The 16939-nt window shown below is 39.6% G+C and overlaps 1 protein-coding gene across 1 annotated transcript in view; it reads left to right on the top strand.

The window, feature by feature from the left end:
• ARHGEF28 (Rho guanine nucleotide exchange factor 28) overlaps nt 1-16939 on the top strand; it is a 106742-nt gene that overhangs the window by 68265 nt on the left and 21538 nt on the right. The window contains 15 exon segments of the mRNA XM_031063008.1: nt 34-155; nt 1030-1170; nt 1556-1806; nt 2734-2856; nt 3248-3365; nt 4240-4494; nt 5384-5460; nt 6094-6248; nt 6861-6958; nt 7807-7989; nt 10576-10707; nt 11337-11422; nt 14717-14755; nt 14845-14892; nt 16669-16939. The exon segment at nt 16669-16939 is cut by the window's right edge and continues 167 nt beyond it. Coding sequence (XP_030918868.1) covers nt 34-155; nt 1030-1170; nt 1556-1806; nt 2734-2856; nt 3248-3365; nt 4240-4494; nt 5384-5460; nt 6094-6248; nt 6861-6958; nt 7807-7989; nt 10576-10707; nt 11337-11422; nt 14717-14755; nt 14845-14892; nt 16669-16939 — 2099 coding nt within the window.

The raw sequence follows: 16939 nt of genomic DNA, 5'->3' as shown, positions 1-16939 counted from the left end.
ATGTGTGTTTTTGTAATTTTATTTCTGCTCTAGAAGAGCTACACAATTTTCTGGACAAGACTCTGAGACTAGCACCTGGAAGTCCAAGTCACAGTCTGAAGAGATGTTACAAGCATTAGGGACCTTTTCTTCAATGGATGCTTTTATGATGGAAGGTGAGAATATTGCACAGATGTTGCATCTCATAGCTAGTATTGGGAAGTGAAAACCAGAAAAACTCCTTAGCTGATTTAGGAAGACACTTCATCTTCTCAAAGAAAAGCACTTGCTTTTGATAATTACATTTGCATCCCTCTTTAAAATGATGAAATCAAACACATTAATCTTAAAAAAGAACTTTTCCTTTCTTCCTTGAAACTAACTATTTTATAACTTTTGGAATATTTTAGTATGCTATTACCATTTTAAACAAACAGGGATAAATGTACTGGCATCCTTGCAGAAACAGAACAGTAATGCACTTTTCTTTTGCACTCATCAAGTTGACTCTGTTGACAGCGTCCATTGCAAATTGTAAACCTGCAACACTTGTATTTTCTCAGTAGCCCAAATTCTTAACTCCTGATGATAAGCTGTGCTCTTACAATAGCTGCATAGCCTTATGAAGCAAATAGAAATAGACTTTTTGTGTAGCTAGGTGTGAGACTGAATTTGAAAGCTGAAGGGCTTTCACTCATGTAGGATGGTGCACATACCACTCACTGGACATCTGGTATTGGAAATGTTGAATTTTATTTTTAAATTTTAAAAGGTTTATGCAAGCAAAGAGTTATAAAACTGATTTAAGGAAAGAAAAGTGTTTTTTACCTATTCTCCTCCCCTTCTGTCACAAAAGCAATTCAATACTTTGGTAATAATATTCACATTTGGCAAACTTTGCTGTAGTAAAGACAGTGCCAGTGTTTGCAGAAGTCTTAGCTATAGTTCATCTCTGTGATGTGTTCCCTATATGAATAGATCTACATGTGCCAAGGGACTTCCCTTACTCTTTGTATGTGTGGTGTTAAAGAAATATAAATTTTGTCATAGATGATGTGGATTTGTCTCAGTGGACTGATCTCTGCACAGATGCAGAAGAGTTTGAGGCAGACTCCTGGAGTCTTGTTGTGGATCCAATGTTCTGTAGCAAGCAAGAAAAGGATGTCGTCAAGCGGCAGGATGTCATATTTGGTCAGTATTTCAAAGCTCTGTGTAGGTTTAAATGCAATTTGGTGTATCAAATAGAGAGGGAATCTACGTGGTTTATGGCCAGAAGAATGAATGCTTCAACTCAAAACAACATGAAGGTTCAAAGAATATTTTTATCACAAAGTACTTCTCCTAAACTAAGGAAATGGATAGTAGTGGCTACCGGAGACATACCTAACCTGTTCACAGAATGGTTGAAATTAGAAGGGGCCTCATCCGATCCTCCGCTCAAGCTATTACAACCACAGCTTGTTCAACACCCAAAAAGGAATTATGACTGTGTATTTGATAGACTGAACTCTGTCTTATAAGGTGTGCAGAATATTCAGGTGATTACTACACTATCCTTTTTTCTTTTATACCGCAGAGCTGATGCAAACAGAAGTACATCACATCCATACCCTGTTCATTATGTCTGAAATATTCAGGAAAGGGATGAAGGAAGAACTGCAGCTTGACCACAGCATAGTGGACAGAATATTCCCCTGCTTAGATGAGCTACTGGAGGTGCACAGGCAATTCTTCTGCAGAATGAAGGACAGGCGGCAGGAATCGTGTACGGCAGGGAGCGAGCGTAATTTTGTCATCAGCAGAATTGGGGACATCCTTGTGCAGCAGGTAGAAGCATCAGTTCTGTTAAGCCTTTAAGCGCTCAGGGTTCCAAATTTAAACAATTTTTTTACTCCAAAACTTCTGTGGGCAAGAAGACAATTATGGTTGGTCAAAAAGATTCAAAACCTGTCTTCCCCTGATTATTTCAGGATGAAATAACAATGCAAAAAGATATCATTATTGTGAGGTAGCTGTGGTGAACTTGGGGTGGATTTCTCCCTATGTAGTATGAGGGACAAGGGAAGTGATGAACTTGGTCATGTTTGCAGTAGAAGGCTGCTGTCATACTATGGACTGCAAAAAATTGAAATAATGGATTCACTTTATCAGCTGAGGAGAGATGTGAAGAATTGATGATGGAAAGGAAACTACCCATTAATTTCTTGCAGTAATCTGGCATCCCAGATCAATTACATCCCAGGATACTGCTCAGTAGGGAAGGTGTGGTTGCAAGGTGTTTCCTGTGGCTGAAGAATAGCTAACTGATGGCTTGGCATTCACACCTCAGTTCCTTGTTAAAGGGAGGTGTAGCTTTTCACCTTCTGTCAGTCTTTTTTCACTCCACTGAAATAAAGAGCTGAGATGTTAGCTTATCTAGAAACAGTGTGGAGATCAGACAAAAGTAAATGAACCTCAGAGGGTTGTATTTGAAAAGAGGGGAAGGAAATGCACTTATAATGTTCTGGCTGTTACTGGCAAGAGTACAGTGGAGGTTGCTTGTGCTCTCTCCAGCCTGCGTTCCTCTTCTTGCTTCTAAAAACAGCTGGCATATTTTCATTCTGTAGTGACAGGCCTACAGACAGGTTAGTGAAATTCAGAGAACTTGATAAACCCTTAATGCAAAAGTTCCCTATTTGTACAAAATTCACTAGTTAAAATTCACTTTCCTGTCAGATAGAATGTTGAGCACAATCCACTTATTAATTTCTTCAGTTTTCAGAGGAAAATGCGACTAAAATGGAAAAAATATACGGAGAGTTTTGTAGCCATCAGAAAGAAGCTGTTAATCTCTTCAAAGAGCTGCAACAAAACAAGAAGTTCCAGAATTTTATTAAAGTAAGTTAATGTGGAATCATGAGCACTGTTGACAAAATGCTCAGGAAAAAGGTACATAGCTATTACTTAGATTTAGGGTTGGAATAATATTCAGTAACTCACTTTAAATGGCTAATAAAAATGGCAAAAGTTTTTTCTCCTTAACTAGTGAGGTGATAAATCACAGTTTTCTTTCAAATTTTAGAATGCTTTGGCATCCAGTGTGTATTACACACATGTTCCTGTTACAGTATACCTCATCCCTCAGCACAGCAACTGTTCCTTGGGGATGGTTCCGATTACCCAGCATTTGTTTTAACTTACTCTAATGCTTTAAGATCATATTTCTTATTAGTCAATTGGTGGTTTAATATGCATTTACTACCTAAGGTATATATTTGCATCTGTGCAGCTGAGAAATAGCAACCTGTTGGCACGACGCCGAGGAATCCCTGAATGCATTTTGCTCGTCACCCAGCGAATCACCAAATACCCTGTTCTGGTTGAAAGGATATTGCAATACTCAAAAGGTAAATAAAAGCTAAAGTGTTGCTTTATGTCTGAAATCCTAGCGCACTTCTAACATAAGGAATTTGCACAGCTACAATATCACAAAAAATTCACTGCTCTGTTGAGATACAACCAGAGCAACGTAAATACCTAGTGTTCACGCAAATGTCCCCTGAACAGGGCTGTTTGGTCTATATAGGTCTTGTCAAGGGTGGGTGGTGAAGATTTCTGATATTCCAGCCAGGTAGGCCGTAGAAGTCCCGAAGAACATACTTGTTTTAGGAAAAGACCTTGACTAAAATATGTGAACTAGCTCAGATGCATATGTGTACCTTTGGAATTTATTTTGGAGAAGACTTTTCTGGGTAGGGCTAGGCAAACATTTTGTAAATTACTCTCTGTTTTTTCAGGCAAAGCTTGAATGCCCTCTGGAACTTGGCATAACTTTTTACAATTACTGTTAACTTACAGATATTGCCCCCTAAATGGGCAATAAATGAGTATTGTAGAAAGTTGCATATACAATGCAAATCCTTTGTACTTGCAATCCTGTTTCAAGGGTACTTTTGTTTAGCCAGAAAAATAATATGCTATATGATTTACTTAGCCACTAATTTTTTTTGAATGCTTGCACCTCATAAATATGCCAGAAACTATTCAACGTGGTTTTTTAGCTAATGAATAAATCTGAGGTACAGGTCATCTTTTAATAGGTGAGTCAAAGGTATATACCTCTAATAGTTCTAGTAAAATGGTTGCAAGGTTCAACTTAAATTTAAAAATTTATGAATTTAAGGTTTGCATCATGCTGATTGTTTCTAGAAAGAAAGGAATGATATCTTCTCTTGATCATGCTGACTAGTGTCATGTTGTTTATTTTTTTGTTTCATACAGAAGGAACAGAAGAACATAAAGACTTGTGCAAAGCCCTTCGTCTAATTAAGGATATAATAGCAACAGTAGATTTGAAAGTGAATGAGTATGAGAAAAAGCAAAAGCTGTTGGAAATTCTCTGTAGAACTGAAAACAAAACATACACAAAACTGAAAAATGGCCATGTTTTTAGGAAACAAGACTTGATGAGGAAAGAGAGGATACTTCTTCATGAAGGCTTAGTGTATTGGAAGACAGCCACTGGTCGGTTCAAAGGTATTTCATCTGAGCAGTAAAGTCCTTTAACTCTATTTGCAAATAACATTCAAAGACTGGTTAAAGAGTGAAAATACTTTATTGTGCTATATTGAAAATAAGAATGTCTGAGGTAATGGTATTGCCAATGTCACACTAATTTCTGGATGATCAGTTCCAGAAGGTGTGAGTAAACTGCGTAAGAGCACAAATTCACATATAATACCATTTGCATTTCTTCTTCCAATCCCCTCCTTCTAGTTTTTTGTTTTTCAATTTCATTTTATAATATAATGTTTTCACTTGTACATTTTTATTGTTCGCAGTATTTGCCATTGAAAATAGCTTATTAACAACTCAGTGGCAATGAGACATCCATAGTAGAAAAGAAATTCTGAAGCCACATTTGGCTGGAGCACAATTTTTACATGCAAGCTCAGATTTTGATTTTTGGTGTTAATCATGTATTAAGGTTTGGGCTTTTTTTAGAAAAAACACTAGTTTTTGCTGTACAACTTTATAAAGCTGTCTGTTGATCATTATTCTAGAAACGCTTTTACCAGTCTAATTCTGTGCTGTGAGTGTGTGTTACAGCACAGACAAAGCAAGGTTATGTGAGATAGTCTTTGTCAGGCTTAGGGAAAGTTGTACTGCCATTGGTGCAAGGATTTCTTCTTTTTCTGGGCCTGTGTTGCAGCATGGTGCACTTTCCTGGGAGATACCAAGCAGGGATGTGCAAGTGCTTTATGCAGACCATGGGCTAATTCAGATATTTCCTGTTTAGTTTGCTGCAGGATTCTACAAGATACTTCTTCATCAGGGCTTTTCCCTTTACTTTATAGAGTAAGAATTTAACACTGATTGCACTAATTTTAATTAAAAGCCATTATTTTCCATTTCTCATTTTAAGACACCTTAGCTCTGCTTCTAACTGATGTACTACTGTTCTTACAAGAAAAGGATCAAAAATACATCTTTGCAGCTGTTGTGAGTATATTATCAGATATTTTAACACATATGTTGCAAATTTATTTGTATCTTTCTCAAAACTTAGGTCCTTATACAGCTCATTTCCAGAAAACTTATGTTTTTCTAAAATCCTGGTATAGTATGTCAGTATATAGAAAATATAATTTCTTTTCAAAAGTAATTTTTTTTTGTGGAGAAGGATAAAAAAATCTTTAATGTTGTGCCTTACATGACTGTGAAGATGGGAAGTAATGCAGGCTCTTTCAGTTGTCTAATACAAATTTTAATTTTTTTGTTCCATAAAAAAACCAGAAGAACAGTTTTTACTGAAAATATAGTAGTAAACACACATAAAAGACATGAAAGGTCATGGAAAGAAGTTCCCAGACTATATAAATATAAACATTATATGAATGTTGTGTCTCAGTATCAGTGAGCCTCTGAGATTTTCTTTTTAGCATATATCTAGTGCTTAATTTGTTTGTTAACAATGTAACATATTTTAAAGAATAATTTAAAAGGATGTCTGATTACTCAAAACTTTCAGTAGTCTGACTATATCGGGACTAGTGAAAAATCATGTTTTTCCTAGAGTGTGGTGTTTCATAAGAAAGTAATTTGCTATGCGTGTGCCTTGACTGTTTCCTGCAGGACCAGAAGCCTTCAGTTATCTCCCTTCAGAAGCTCATTGTAAGAGAAGTAGCCAACGAAGAAAGGGGGATGTTTCTGATCAGTGCTTCATCTGTGGGGCCTGAGATGTATGAGGTTCATACCAGCTCCAAATGTCCAAAGCAGATGGGATGTTGGTTGGATATTCATGGCAGGATGTTCTTTGTTCTGCATTGTACTGGGTCCATCTGTGTGTTTGGGTTTTCCTTTGAGCTCAGGGTGCCAAAACCTCTTCATCACTCCTGCCATACTTCCCATATTCCTCCTGGTTTCCCACTGAATCAGCAGACCCTTTCTGTTCCTCATCAGACATCCTTACCAGCCATTTTACTAGCCTTCCCCCACCTTTGCCTTTGGCACTGACTGCTTTCCAGGGTCCTGCAGATGTCCATACAACCATTTTGAGAAAATCACAATTCATGCCTGTTATCTTGGCATTAGCTCATTAAGAATGGTGGGGAAAACATTGCTTTTGATGGGCCCAAGATTAGGCTTGGGACAGCAGACCTGTGGGTGTGCACCAGCCACTCTCTTTGCTCAGTGCAGCCTTACCAGAATAATAAGGAGTCGTTCAGTCAGTTTGATGTCCACTTACTGCTTCTTAAAGAGGCAGACAAATGGCATGCTTCTGGATTGTTGCAAAAGGTGCTGGTGTTGTGTTCTGTTTATTGTGAACATAACATTGTATTGAAGACTAATATATGATGTGCAGATTTTGCTTTATCTACCTTTGTCTTTTATCTTTGAAGTTGTCCAGAGGAAGAAGAAGAAGTAGTAAAAATGAGTGAATCTGATGAGGACAGGCGTACTGCTGAGGCCAAGGCATACAGAATTCAGAAATATCAAGGTGTGGTACCTTTCGTGTTGCTCTGAGTGCTCCAGGATCCTCAGCATTCAGATTGAATTAGTCATGCACCCATACTGGCTGGTGTGTTCAAAGTGGCTCAGCAGGCAGAGTCAGAGCAGAGACAGATGAGGTGGTCTGATGGTATAACGTAAGTGTAGTAAAAGAGAAGCATGTTTCTTCCAAACACTTTAATGTTTTTGCTACATTTCTATAACTAAAAAATAAAAGTAAAAATTGATGTTTTCAAAACAAATACTGAATTTCACAGATTAGCATCAGGACCAGGTAGTTCTGGGTTTGTGAAAATACCTTGAATCTTCAAAATTGTGTGGCTTTGTGCTTTTTATGGCACTTTGTCCTTTGCTGCTAATATTTTTATCTGCTAATAACTCCCATATCTTAATACTGCCATGAGGAGAGAAATTGCAGCAATGTCTGTCCTACTGGGAGCCACATCCTTGTGCTGAAAGTGGGTGTTCTCTGAGGTTGAGGCCGTGAGTTATTAGCACACATGAGCCAAGTGCTTTTCCAGGAGGTACAACTAACAGGTTGTTGTGAGAAAAGAGCAGTAATGAGGGCCAGAGAGGGCAGCCAAAGCCACCTCATTAGGGTAGGGCTTTGGCCTAGACTTTGCAAGGGTGTATGTTAGCTTTCATTTGGACAGACTGTGGGATGAACTTGGATGAATTTGGGTCCTGGCCACTTAAAAGAAGCTTAACTTGAAGTAGCACTTCCTACATGGCATAAAGATTAGAAAGGTGAATGGGGAGCATGCTTTCCCTGCAGCATAAAAAATGATGACACAGTTTTCAATTTTGCACTGATTTGCATTCAGTTTTGGTTGACAGAATCACTGAGTAACCAGGACCAGCAAATCTGCAGTTATTTAGAAGAAAAGTTGCGTATCTATGCAGAACTGGGAGATATGTGTGGGTTTGAAGATGTCCATGTAGAACCTCACCTGCTTATCAAACCTGATTCCGGAGAAACTCCACAGGCTGCTTCACTGCTGGCAGCAGCACTCAGAGAAGGTGAGTTTGCACGGGAAGAGTGGATTGGTGGCTCTTCGTGTGGGCAGATATTCTAAGGTAACCAAATGCAGACATGTAGCCTTGTGTTGCAATTCTGTCAAGTCTCAAGAAGTGGCAGTGTCAAAAATTGCCAAAGGGCATAGAAGAAAAATCTGCCATGGTTATTTTTGTCAGATACAGGAGATGGTACCTGCCATCGGATGGTATCTGGTGCCAGATTTTAAAATATGTTTAGGGCATAGCATCAAATATATGCAGGCAGGGGCATAGTGTTAGGTTCTTAGCTCTCCTCACAGTACAGCTCTGTGAAGCACAGCAGGGGAGAAGCTTGTATGCAGTATGGTATTGCACCTGGTCCCCAACTTTCACCTACCTTGGCTGATTTTGATGTCACTTCAGAATCTTGTATCATCACATACAGAGCAAATCAAATTTCTACCACGAAACACCTGCCACAATTGCTGTAGGAGCCCTGTTTTTTCTGCCTACTATCTATCAGGATGTTGGTAGATGGCTGCACCATCTACAGTGCTGTCCTACAAAGGAAGGAAGGGAATGGTATTTGTAGATATCTTCCCTAGCTGGATCTTCAACTAAACTTCTCCTAAACTTAGTGGAAGGGAGCCCTGGTAAATGAAGTCCTGATTTTAGCATCACCTAAATTGAGAACTGTGTGCTACTAGCAACATTTCAACCAAGCGGTGGAACTTGGTCTTCATCATCATTATAAAGTCAAAAGCATTTTATTGACAAAATTGATTAAATTTGTGTACAGTACAGTAAGTCAGTGATAAAACAGAAAAAACTTGAAATGGCAGCCCATACTTATTCCACATCTTCTTCTACCCACTTCTGTATTTTTCACTTTCTCTCATGCTGTTGTTGATGTTGATGATGTCGTGGATTTCGGGACTCTACAACACTTTCTGTGAGCTTACAGTTGTTTACATTGTAGACAAGTTGTGGGGATCATTTTCCAGGATGGAAATAATAAGTTCCTGAGCTAATAGCAGACTCTATGGAAATAAAGCATTGCTCACAGTAGACAAAGACAGAATTACATAGTGCTTAGGCAAATTAGGTATACACAAATCCATGAGATGAGATGGGATAAATCCAAGGCTGCACAGCAAGCTGGCCAATGTTACTGGGATGCTGTTTTCTGTCAACTTTGAAAGTCACAGTGATCAGGAGAGAATCCTGACGACTGGAAGAAAGCAAGCCTCACACTCCAAGAAGGAATATATAGAGAAATAAAAAACGGTCAGTCTCACCATCATCTCTGAGATAATCCTCTTGGAAGGCATTTCCAAGAACCTGAAAGACAGGAAGATGATTTGAAACAAATGTCACAGATTAATTAGGGCAAGTTGTGTCTGACTAACCTGACGGGTTTTATGGTGAGAGAAGGGTGCATGTTGGTTACCTTGACATCTCTCAGACCTTCCATACTGTTTGCACTGTCTGTAGTTTCCTTACATCTGAATTGATGTAAACTGCTTAACTGGGTGGAAGACAGACTGGACTACTGGGCTGAAGGGGTCAGTCATATGACATCCAGTTGGTATCATGTTATTAGGGGACTCTCTTAGGGAATGTATCCTGAGACCAGTGGTGTTCAACATATTAATTAATGCAGTTAACCTCGGGATTGAGTACACTCTTAGCAAACCCATGACTGTCATGGCGAGAGGTGGAGCATTCAGTGAGGTGGAGAGACCTCTACAGATGGGGAAAATGGTAAGAGGAACACTTAGACGTTTGACAAAGACAAATGCAAAGTCCTGCATCTCAGGTGATGTAATCCTGTATGTTGGTACAGACTGGCCACTGATGGGCTGGAAAATTCCTTTGTAGAAGCGGACCTGGGAGTCCTACTCAACAGCAGGTTGACCAGGAGGCAGCAGTTGCACTTGTGGCAAAGATGCCCAACTGCTTCCTGGGCTGCTGCAGTAGGAGGAGAGTTGCCAGCAAGTTGAGGGAGGTGATTCTTCCTCTGCTTAACCCTGGCGAGTCCTATCTGGGCTGCCATGACAAATGCTGCACTTTCCCTGGCCAAGGGAGACATTGACAAAGTAGAACAAATCCAGTGAAAGGCACCAGAATGACTAGAGGGTGGGAGGACATGATGTCTGAAGACAAGCTGAAGTAGCTGACTTAGTGGAATCTCATTACTGTCCACAGCAGCTTAATAGGAGGATATAGAGAAGCTGGATTTTTGCAGAGGCACATGACAATAAAAGAACACAGGGATAAGAGACAATAGTCCTGTGGTGAAACACAGGCAATTCCAATTAACTAAAATTAAAAATGAAATGCTATGAGAGTGTTAAAAAATTGGAACAGGTTTCTCAGGGAGACTTTGAAGTTTCCATCTTTGGAGGCGTTAAAGTCTTGTTGTGCGGTGCTCTGAGCAACACAATTTAGACTGACCAGGTTTCAGTGAAGTGCAGGACTAGGGGACCTCTGAAAGTCTCTGACAAGCTAAATTATTCCATGTTCAAACATTTCTATGTCATTGAGTGCATTCATGCACTAAGGAGCTATTTAAGGGATGTCTGTAATTCTGCATGTTTTCCTCTTTAGTTGAAAGTCTCCACACTGCTGTAACAACATCACAAGTGAGTGAAATAGACAGATCACCAGAGGAAAGTACTGAGGAATTAAGTGTGAAGCATAGATTCGCTACCAATGAAATACTGGAATCTGTTCTGGGTGGTGAGTAAAATTTGATTCTTTTACATCTTTAGAGTGCTAAAATAATTGATACCAGATTGGTTTTTTGGAAAGCCTCCATAGTTTAGGACAGAATCAATAGAAAATAATGTAATAGAAGTTGTCTTTGGGCAAATGCTCAGGTAGTGTAAATTGTTACATAACTCTGTTGAAAGCACACTTTCTTGTCATTGTTGTTAAGCTCTGCACCTAATCTATATTGCAATATAGGCCATTTCTCTTATTGTCAGGAGGGTTGAAAACTGGGATTAATATTCCAATAATTTCAGCTGCAAAGGGTAGCATTAATTTCTCACAACAAACTTGTGACTAAAGTTGTGTAAAAAACATTGCTACAGAGCATTTTTAGTGTTATGGTTACACTCATCTCCAACCTTTCATAAATGAAATAGTGCTAATTTGTAAGGTAGGAAAACTGAGTTGAGCCATGTGTGCCATCATGGCTTGCAAATTAGTTTTTCGCCAGCCTAGGATCCATTATGTAACTACAAACTATAAAAATCACTTTCTCATAGTCCTGAGTAGCTGTAGAAAAGCATGCTCTTTGTTTTTCTAGTGAGTATATGCTTTGATACCTTTCTTATGAATTTTCTTGGGTCTTTATTTGTTAGATGCAGAAAGAAAAGAAATTGAAGAATCACCAGAAATTGATCTCAGTGTTGAAAAGGAAATGGCAGGTGCTGATCTTGAGGATAAGGTATTGCAAACAGTTTTTCCTCCTGCATTGCACACAGCAGTCTGGGCACTGTGTATGTACATGCCATTCAAATTTTTATGGGGATTTTCACTCAGATCCAGGTAATTCAGTCTAATAGAGGTCACAGTAATTGATAATAAAATTTTAAAAAGCAGCCATAAACAATCCAAGCAAAGAATGATTTTTCTGCAAGGCTTGAGATCAGTGAGTTGTAATACCAGGCAGTGTTTTCAAACCACTTGTATGGGCTGTTCCTGTTCACAGGATGATGAAAGTCTCCTGCAGTGACAGAGTCCTCAGCTAATGCAAGGAACACTTGTGCATTGGAAGAACTTTGTCCTGAGAACAAGCACATAAGATAGGATGAAGATTTTCACACCACCTTACTTCAGAATTTGAATCAAAACAGAATGGAGCAATTAGAGAGTAGAAGAGAAAGTGCCCATTTTTCAAAGTCCTATAGCTGATAAGCAAATCTGGGGAGAAAAGCAGAATCAAAAATCAGTTCTGGGCAAGACTAGGAATGACAAATTTTATGCAGCGGCAGAGTGTTGGAGTAAGCAACAGAAATTACTGTGTGAAAATAAAGTGAACTGTCATAGTGTAGTTCTTAGGTGGAGAATAAGAATCACAAAAGGAATAAAGAGGAGAGACAAGAATGTGAGATACAGACTTTGAAATGGAAAGAAAACTTTGCTCGAAAGTTTAGCATTAACATACTGTATTTGCATCAGGTCTGAAAGAGGGCTTGTGTGCCTAAAACCTTGTGTTTGTTTGTTTTCTATATTAAGAATACTCTTGCTAATACACTAATCTCTCTATAACCTCACCTTATGCTTCGCACTAGATCATCTTACTTATCAGACTGCTGATAGAAGGGAGCGAGAGGAAGAATGTGAGTGGAAAAAATATTTGAAAACAAAGTGAGGGAGCAGGTGAAGAGGAATAAAACCTAGAGAGGGTGGAGGGGCTCAGATGTAGCCCGCTAAAAATTGCAGTAGCTCTACATGAAAACTTTGCCATTGGGGTTATAGAGAAGGTAGAGCTGAGCTTTTTTCAGAGGTGTGCAGCAAAAGGATGAGTGTCCAAGATTACAAGTTGCAGCAAGGGAAATTCTGAGTGTATATAAGGAAAAAAAAATCAGTGCAAGGATGATCAAGGAGCAGTGTTTGTCCAAAGAGGTTTTGGGGGTCTCTACCATTGGAGGTTTCCTGGATTTGACTGGAGAAGGCCTTCAGCAAGCTCCTCTAACTTTGAAGATATGTCTATTCATAAAGCTGGAGGGACCTGCATCCAATTCTTCCGCTCTAAATCATCATCCTGTTATTTATGGCCTGTTGTTTGGGGAGGCATGTATGACATCTTCCGATACTATGTCAGAATCAGAGGTACCAGGAGGTGGCAGAATGATCAAAGAAAACAGGCAAGGCAAGGGCTTTCCAGGGAAGTGGGTGTGCCGTCCCAGGGTTGGGGTCTCAGCCCAACTAGCTTGGGAAAACAGGAGCTGGACAGGGCGGCAGGAGCTCTCAGCTTGAAGGTTAGATGCTGACTAGATACTGGAAGGAAGAGCATTGTCCCTGCAACGTGAGTGAAGGCTCCCCAGTGGGCAGCTGTGAGAAGTGATCCTCATCTTGTCTCCCCTGCTCCTGCCTTTTAAGTGTATCTCTCCAGGCATTGTTCAAAGCACAGTACAGCCTGCCCTGGAATCTGACCATCTTCATCTCTCTGAACCAAGGTGATCAGTAACAGAGGCAGAGAGGTGGCCTTCAGCACAGTTAAACACCTGAAATTACTGCTTCACTCCTAGCTGGACTTGCAGGGCATGTGCCAGCCCAGCTAAGCCTTCCTCAGCCTCATGTCCTAGCACTCCAGTGGTGCTGCAGTGAGGGGACCATGGGCACTGGGACTGGCCACTTGCAACTCCTTGGTCAAGCCAATATCAGACAAACCTTCCCCTGTGCACATCCATTTTCAGTTAAAAAGGGCTTAAAAACCTGAGGGAAACCCTGCTCTTGTTCAGTGTGCAGGCTCTCCCTTGTTCACTCTTCCTCACCCTTCCAGCATTATCTCCTTTCTCTCCCTCCTGGCCCTGTGCTGCCTCCTTACCCACTGCACACCATCCAGCTAAGGAAAAGCACAGCTATCTTGAGTCCATTCTTGTGCTGCACAAAGACATCCATGCAAAATCCTTCGCTTTCACAGCAGAGCTGAGCTTTCCTATGGCTTGGGGTTACAGTGAGAAGGAGGAGGTGAAGATGTGGAGGGGGAGTGGAAGGAAATACTGAAGAGATATAATGAGAGAAAGAGTAGTGGAGGAAATGATGCAGCTGGTACTCCCTTTGCCCCAAGGGTGTCTGTGCTGGGTTGTGTTTAGGGGGCTGGTCTTTCTCATTTTGATTTTCAGTTATTGCATCTAAATGTAGCAGATGCTTTGCTCTCTGTGGTGGAAAATGAGACTCAGTAGAGAACTTAAAGAGAATCAGAGAGAAAACAAATATTCCCCAAACTCTCCTCAGCTTCTTTGGAAAAAAAAAAAAAAAGAAGGAAAAATCATATAGGAAGTCTTTTCAGCATAGTCTCAGAAGGGATTGTATTTGAAACAGTCCTCACCATTTCATCTTATCTTTCTCAGAGGAGCTGTTTTTCATGCTGAAGGGATTATGGGTAGCTTCACCCCATAAATTTAGAGAGCTTCTTAGGAAAAGGGAGCAGGATGGAAAGTGTGAAGCAGCTGTGCCTTGCTGCAGAGGACAGTAGTGACCATGCTGGTGCCTTTTGTAGTGTGTACTGGGCACAGCATCTCACAGGGTACCTAAGGCATTTTTTGTGATCCAATAACATGCCTTCGTGCTAGTTTCTTAGTACATTATTATCTCTAATTTTGAAGATTCTTATGCTGTTTCGTCCTACTGTAATTAATCTTTACCCACTGGGCTGTATATACAGAAATCGGTATATACAACAGATATATAAAAACTCTCAAGTAAACAAAGAATGAATTGAAATGTCCTTTCTGTGTAGCATTACTTACAAGGGATTAAAATTGTGGATGAAATAGTTTTATTTGTACACTTGTGTTCAGAATCTCTAGTAATTTCCATGGAAACTCCATTATTGATGTATTATTAGTCTTCACAGATTGTTGCTCCTGTCTTTTTTAATATACCCACAAAAAGGGTTGACTCAGTACATATTTCCTAGCCACATGTCCTCACTAGTTTAAAAAAAAATTACCTTGATGATACAACTTTAAAGTTTAAAACAACTTTTTAAACCTACATGTGTTTATTTTAGGGAGCAAATATGAATTTTTCAGAATCTACAGGGACAGAGGTGAGTTAATTTAAACTTCAGACGGAATGTAGTAATTATTTAGTTAACAGTGGTCAAAGCTTTGAAAATCCTTCTCTTTTATTTTCTAGATTGTACAAGCAATCCAGAACTTAACCCGTCTCTTATACAGCATGCAGGTGACTACTCCACTACTAACTTCAGAGAGTATTTACTTTTAAAGAATTGTTTTCCTGTTGTCCTACTTTTAGACATTATGTTAGTTGATCCTGATCTCTTCTGACTGTTGCATAAGTTGTTACGGAATACAGTTTTATTCTACATCAGTGGTAGGTTTCTTTTAAGAACTGAATAATACTAACCTGCTTGGAGATCAATCCCTCCTCCCAAAAGAGAATGTCTGTACAGTCCAAAAACCTAGCAGGAAAGTAAAATGATGGCTACACTTGAACTGATGTCATTCCACATGCAGATTTCTGAAATTATAGTTCAAAGAATTGAAAAAAAAATTGTATTTTGATTAGATTGTTCTCCTGGCTAGTAATAAGCAGTAATTTGGCCAGGTAGCCCAGGCAGCAAACTCAGCCCATTTTAGGTGCTTAAATCTCACTTACTTTGGGCCTTACTTACTTTACTTACTTGCTACACTTACTGTAGAGCCTTAGTATGAAGTATTTGCCTCTTTTATGCTAAGCTTGAATGTCTTAACTTACTTCTTATTTAGCTGTACTTTTATAATTCTATTTTTAAATGTTTCATCTAAGTATACCTAATTTTTAGATCCCATTGGCCTTAGCATATTTCATGATAATCCCGGAAACCTTGGGCTTAGAAGTTAAGTGTATTGAAACAACGCAAAAGCAAAATAAAAATCCTGTAATTCGCGCAAAAATTTTTGAGTAATTGAAAAACAAATAGGGACAATAAAGTGAGGTTAGGATCATGCCTTAACTGCTCAGACCATGAATGAGCAATCAGGGACTGAGAAACAAGCAGAGGATCTTGTCCTGTTTACAAGTCACTGGAACTGACCCAATACTGGAGGAAGAGGCAAGGAAAGTGCAGATGGTACATTGCATGAAGTTAAAAACTTTCTGGGGTGGACAGCACACAGCAGTGGGGCTACGTGAGTTCTCTGGGAATGTCTCCTGAAATAGATTCCCATGTCAGCTTTTAAACATAGTGCAATAAGTGCCTCAACAGATCTAGAGTTTTCTTGCTTTTCTTTCTTCTTAATCCCAGCTATTTATTTTTGCATTACTGGAAGATGTCAGAACCTTTAATGCAAACAGTGTCACAACATCCTTGTGACGGATGGAATATAGAACTCTGGACTGTAAAATAGAAACATCAAACCTGAAACCATTACTATACTGCAGGTTTATGCTTCCACTGACACCTTGGTCAGGTGTGTGTAGTGGTACAGTCCTGGTGACATGGCTGTGTTGGCAGGTGCCTGTAGGACTGGTGTTAGTTGGAGCAGTGTTGCAGGTTAGCAAGGAGAGCCTTAAAGCCAGAGTGAACTCACTTGGAAACAATACAGTTTTATGTGAAGAAGTCACAGCTGTGTTAGGAATACTTGGGTGAATATAGCATTCCCAATGCCTTATTGCCCTCTTCAACCATGAAATACTGTTTTTCCTGAGTGTCTTTACATCCTCTGACAGAACAGGACCCCAGCTGTAATTGAAGTGCATATGCACAGCTGTAACATAAATATATATTATAATACTAAGTGTAAACCAGAAACTTTGTTAAAAGTGCTCAAAAGAGTTGAGTTTTATTTTAGAAATACCTCTATGTGAAGGCATTATCACAGAATTTTATCTATTTGCTTGAAGAATAACCTCCCAAAAAAGTTCTAGCATTTTTATATAATGATTATATGTAAAAACACAGAAATGGATTAATACTGATATTTAAACATTTGTGTCTGATTTTGTTGTGGTGTCTAGGCAGCACTGGCTATCCAGGACAGCCACAAAGAGCTCCATAGGTTACTCCTGCAAGAGAATGAGAAGACCAGTCGGAGCCATGGTTCTCGGCTGAACCTCGTTTTGGAACAAGAGAAATACCAGAATCTGGAAAAACAAAGGATGGAACTGGCCAACATACACAAAACGAAGCAGCAGTTTCAGCAAGAGCAGCAGCGGTGGCTGCGAGAATGTGACCAGCGGCAGCGGGAGCAGGAGGCGAGGGTGGGCCGGCTGGAGCAGCGGGAGCGGG

Source organism: Geospiza fortis, unplaced genomic scaffold (genome assembly GCF_000277835.1).
Source record: "Geospiza fortis unplaced genomic scaffold, GeoFor_1.0 scaffold246, whole genome shotgun sequence".
Lineage (NCBI taxonomy): Eukaryota > Metazoa > Chordata > Aves > Passeriformes > Thraupidae > Geospiza > Geospiza fortis.
This window is presented reverse-complemented; position numbering and strand designations above follow the sequence as displayed.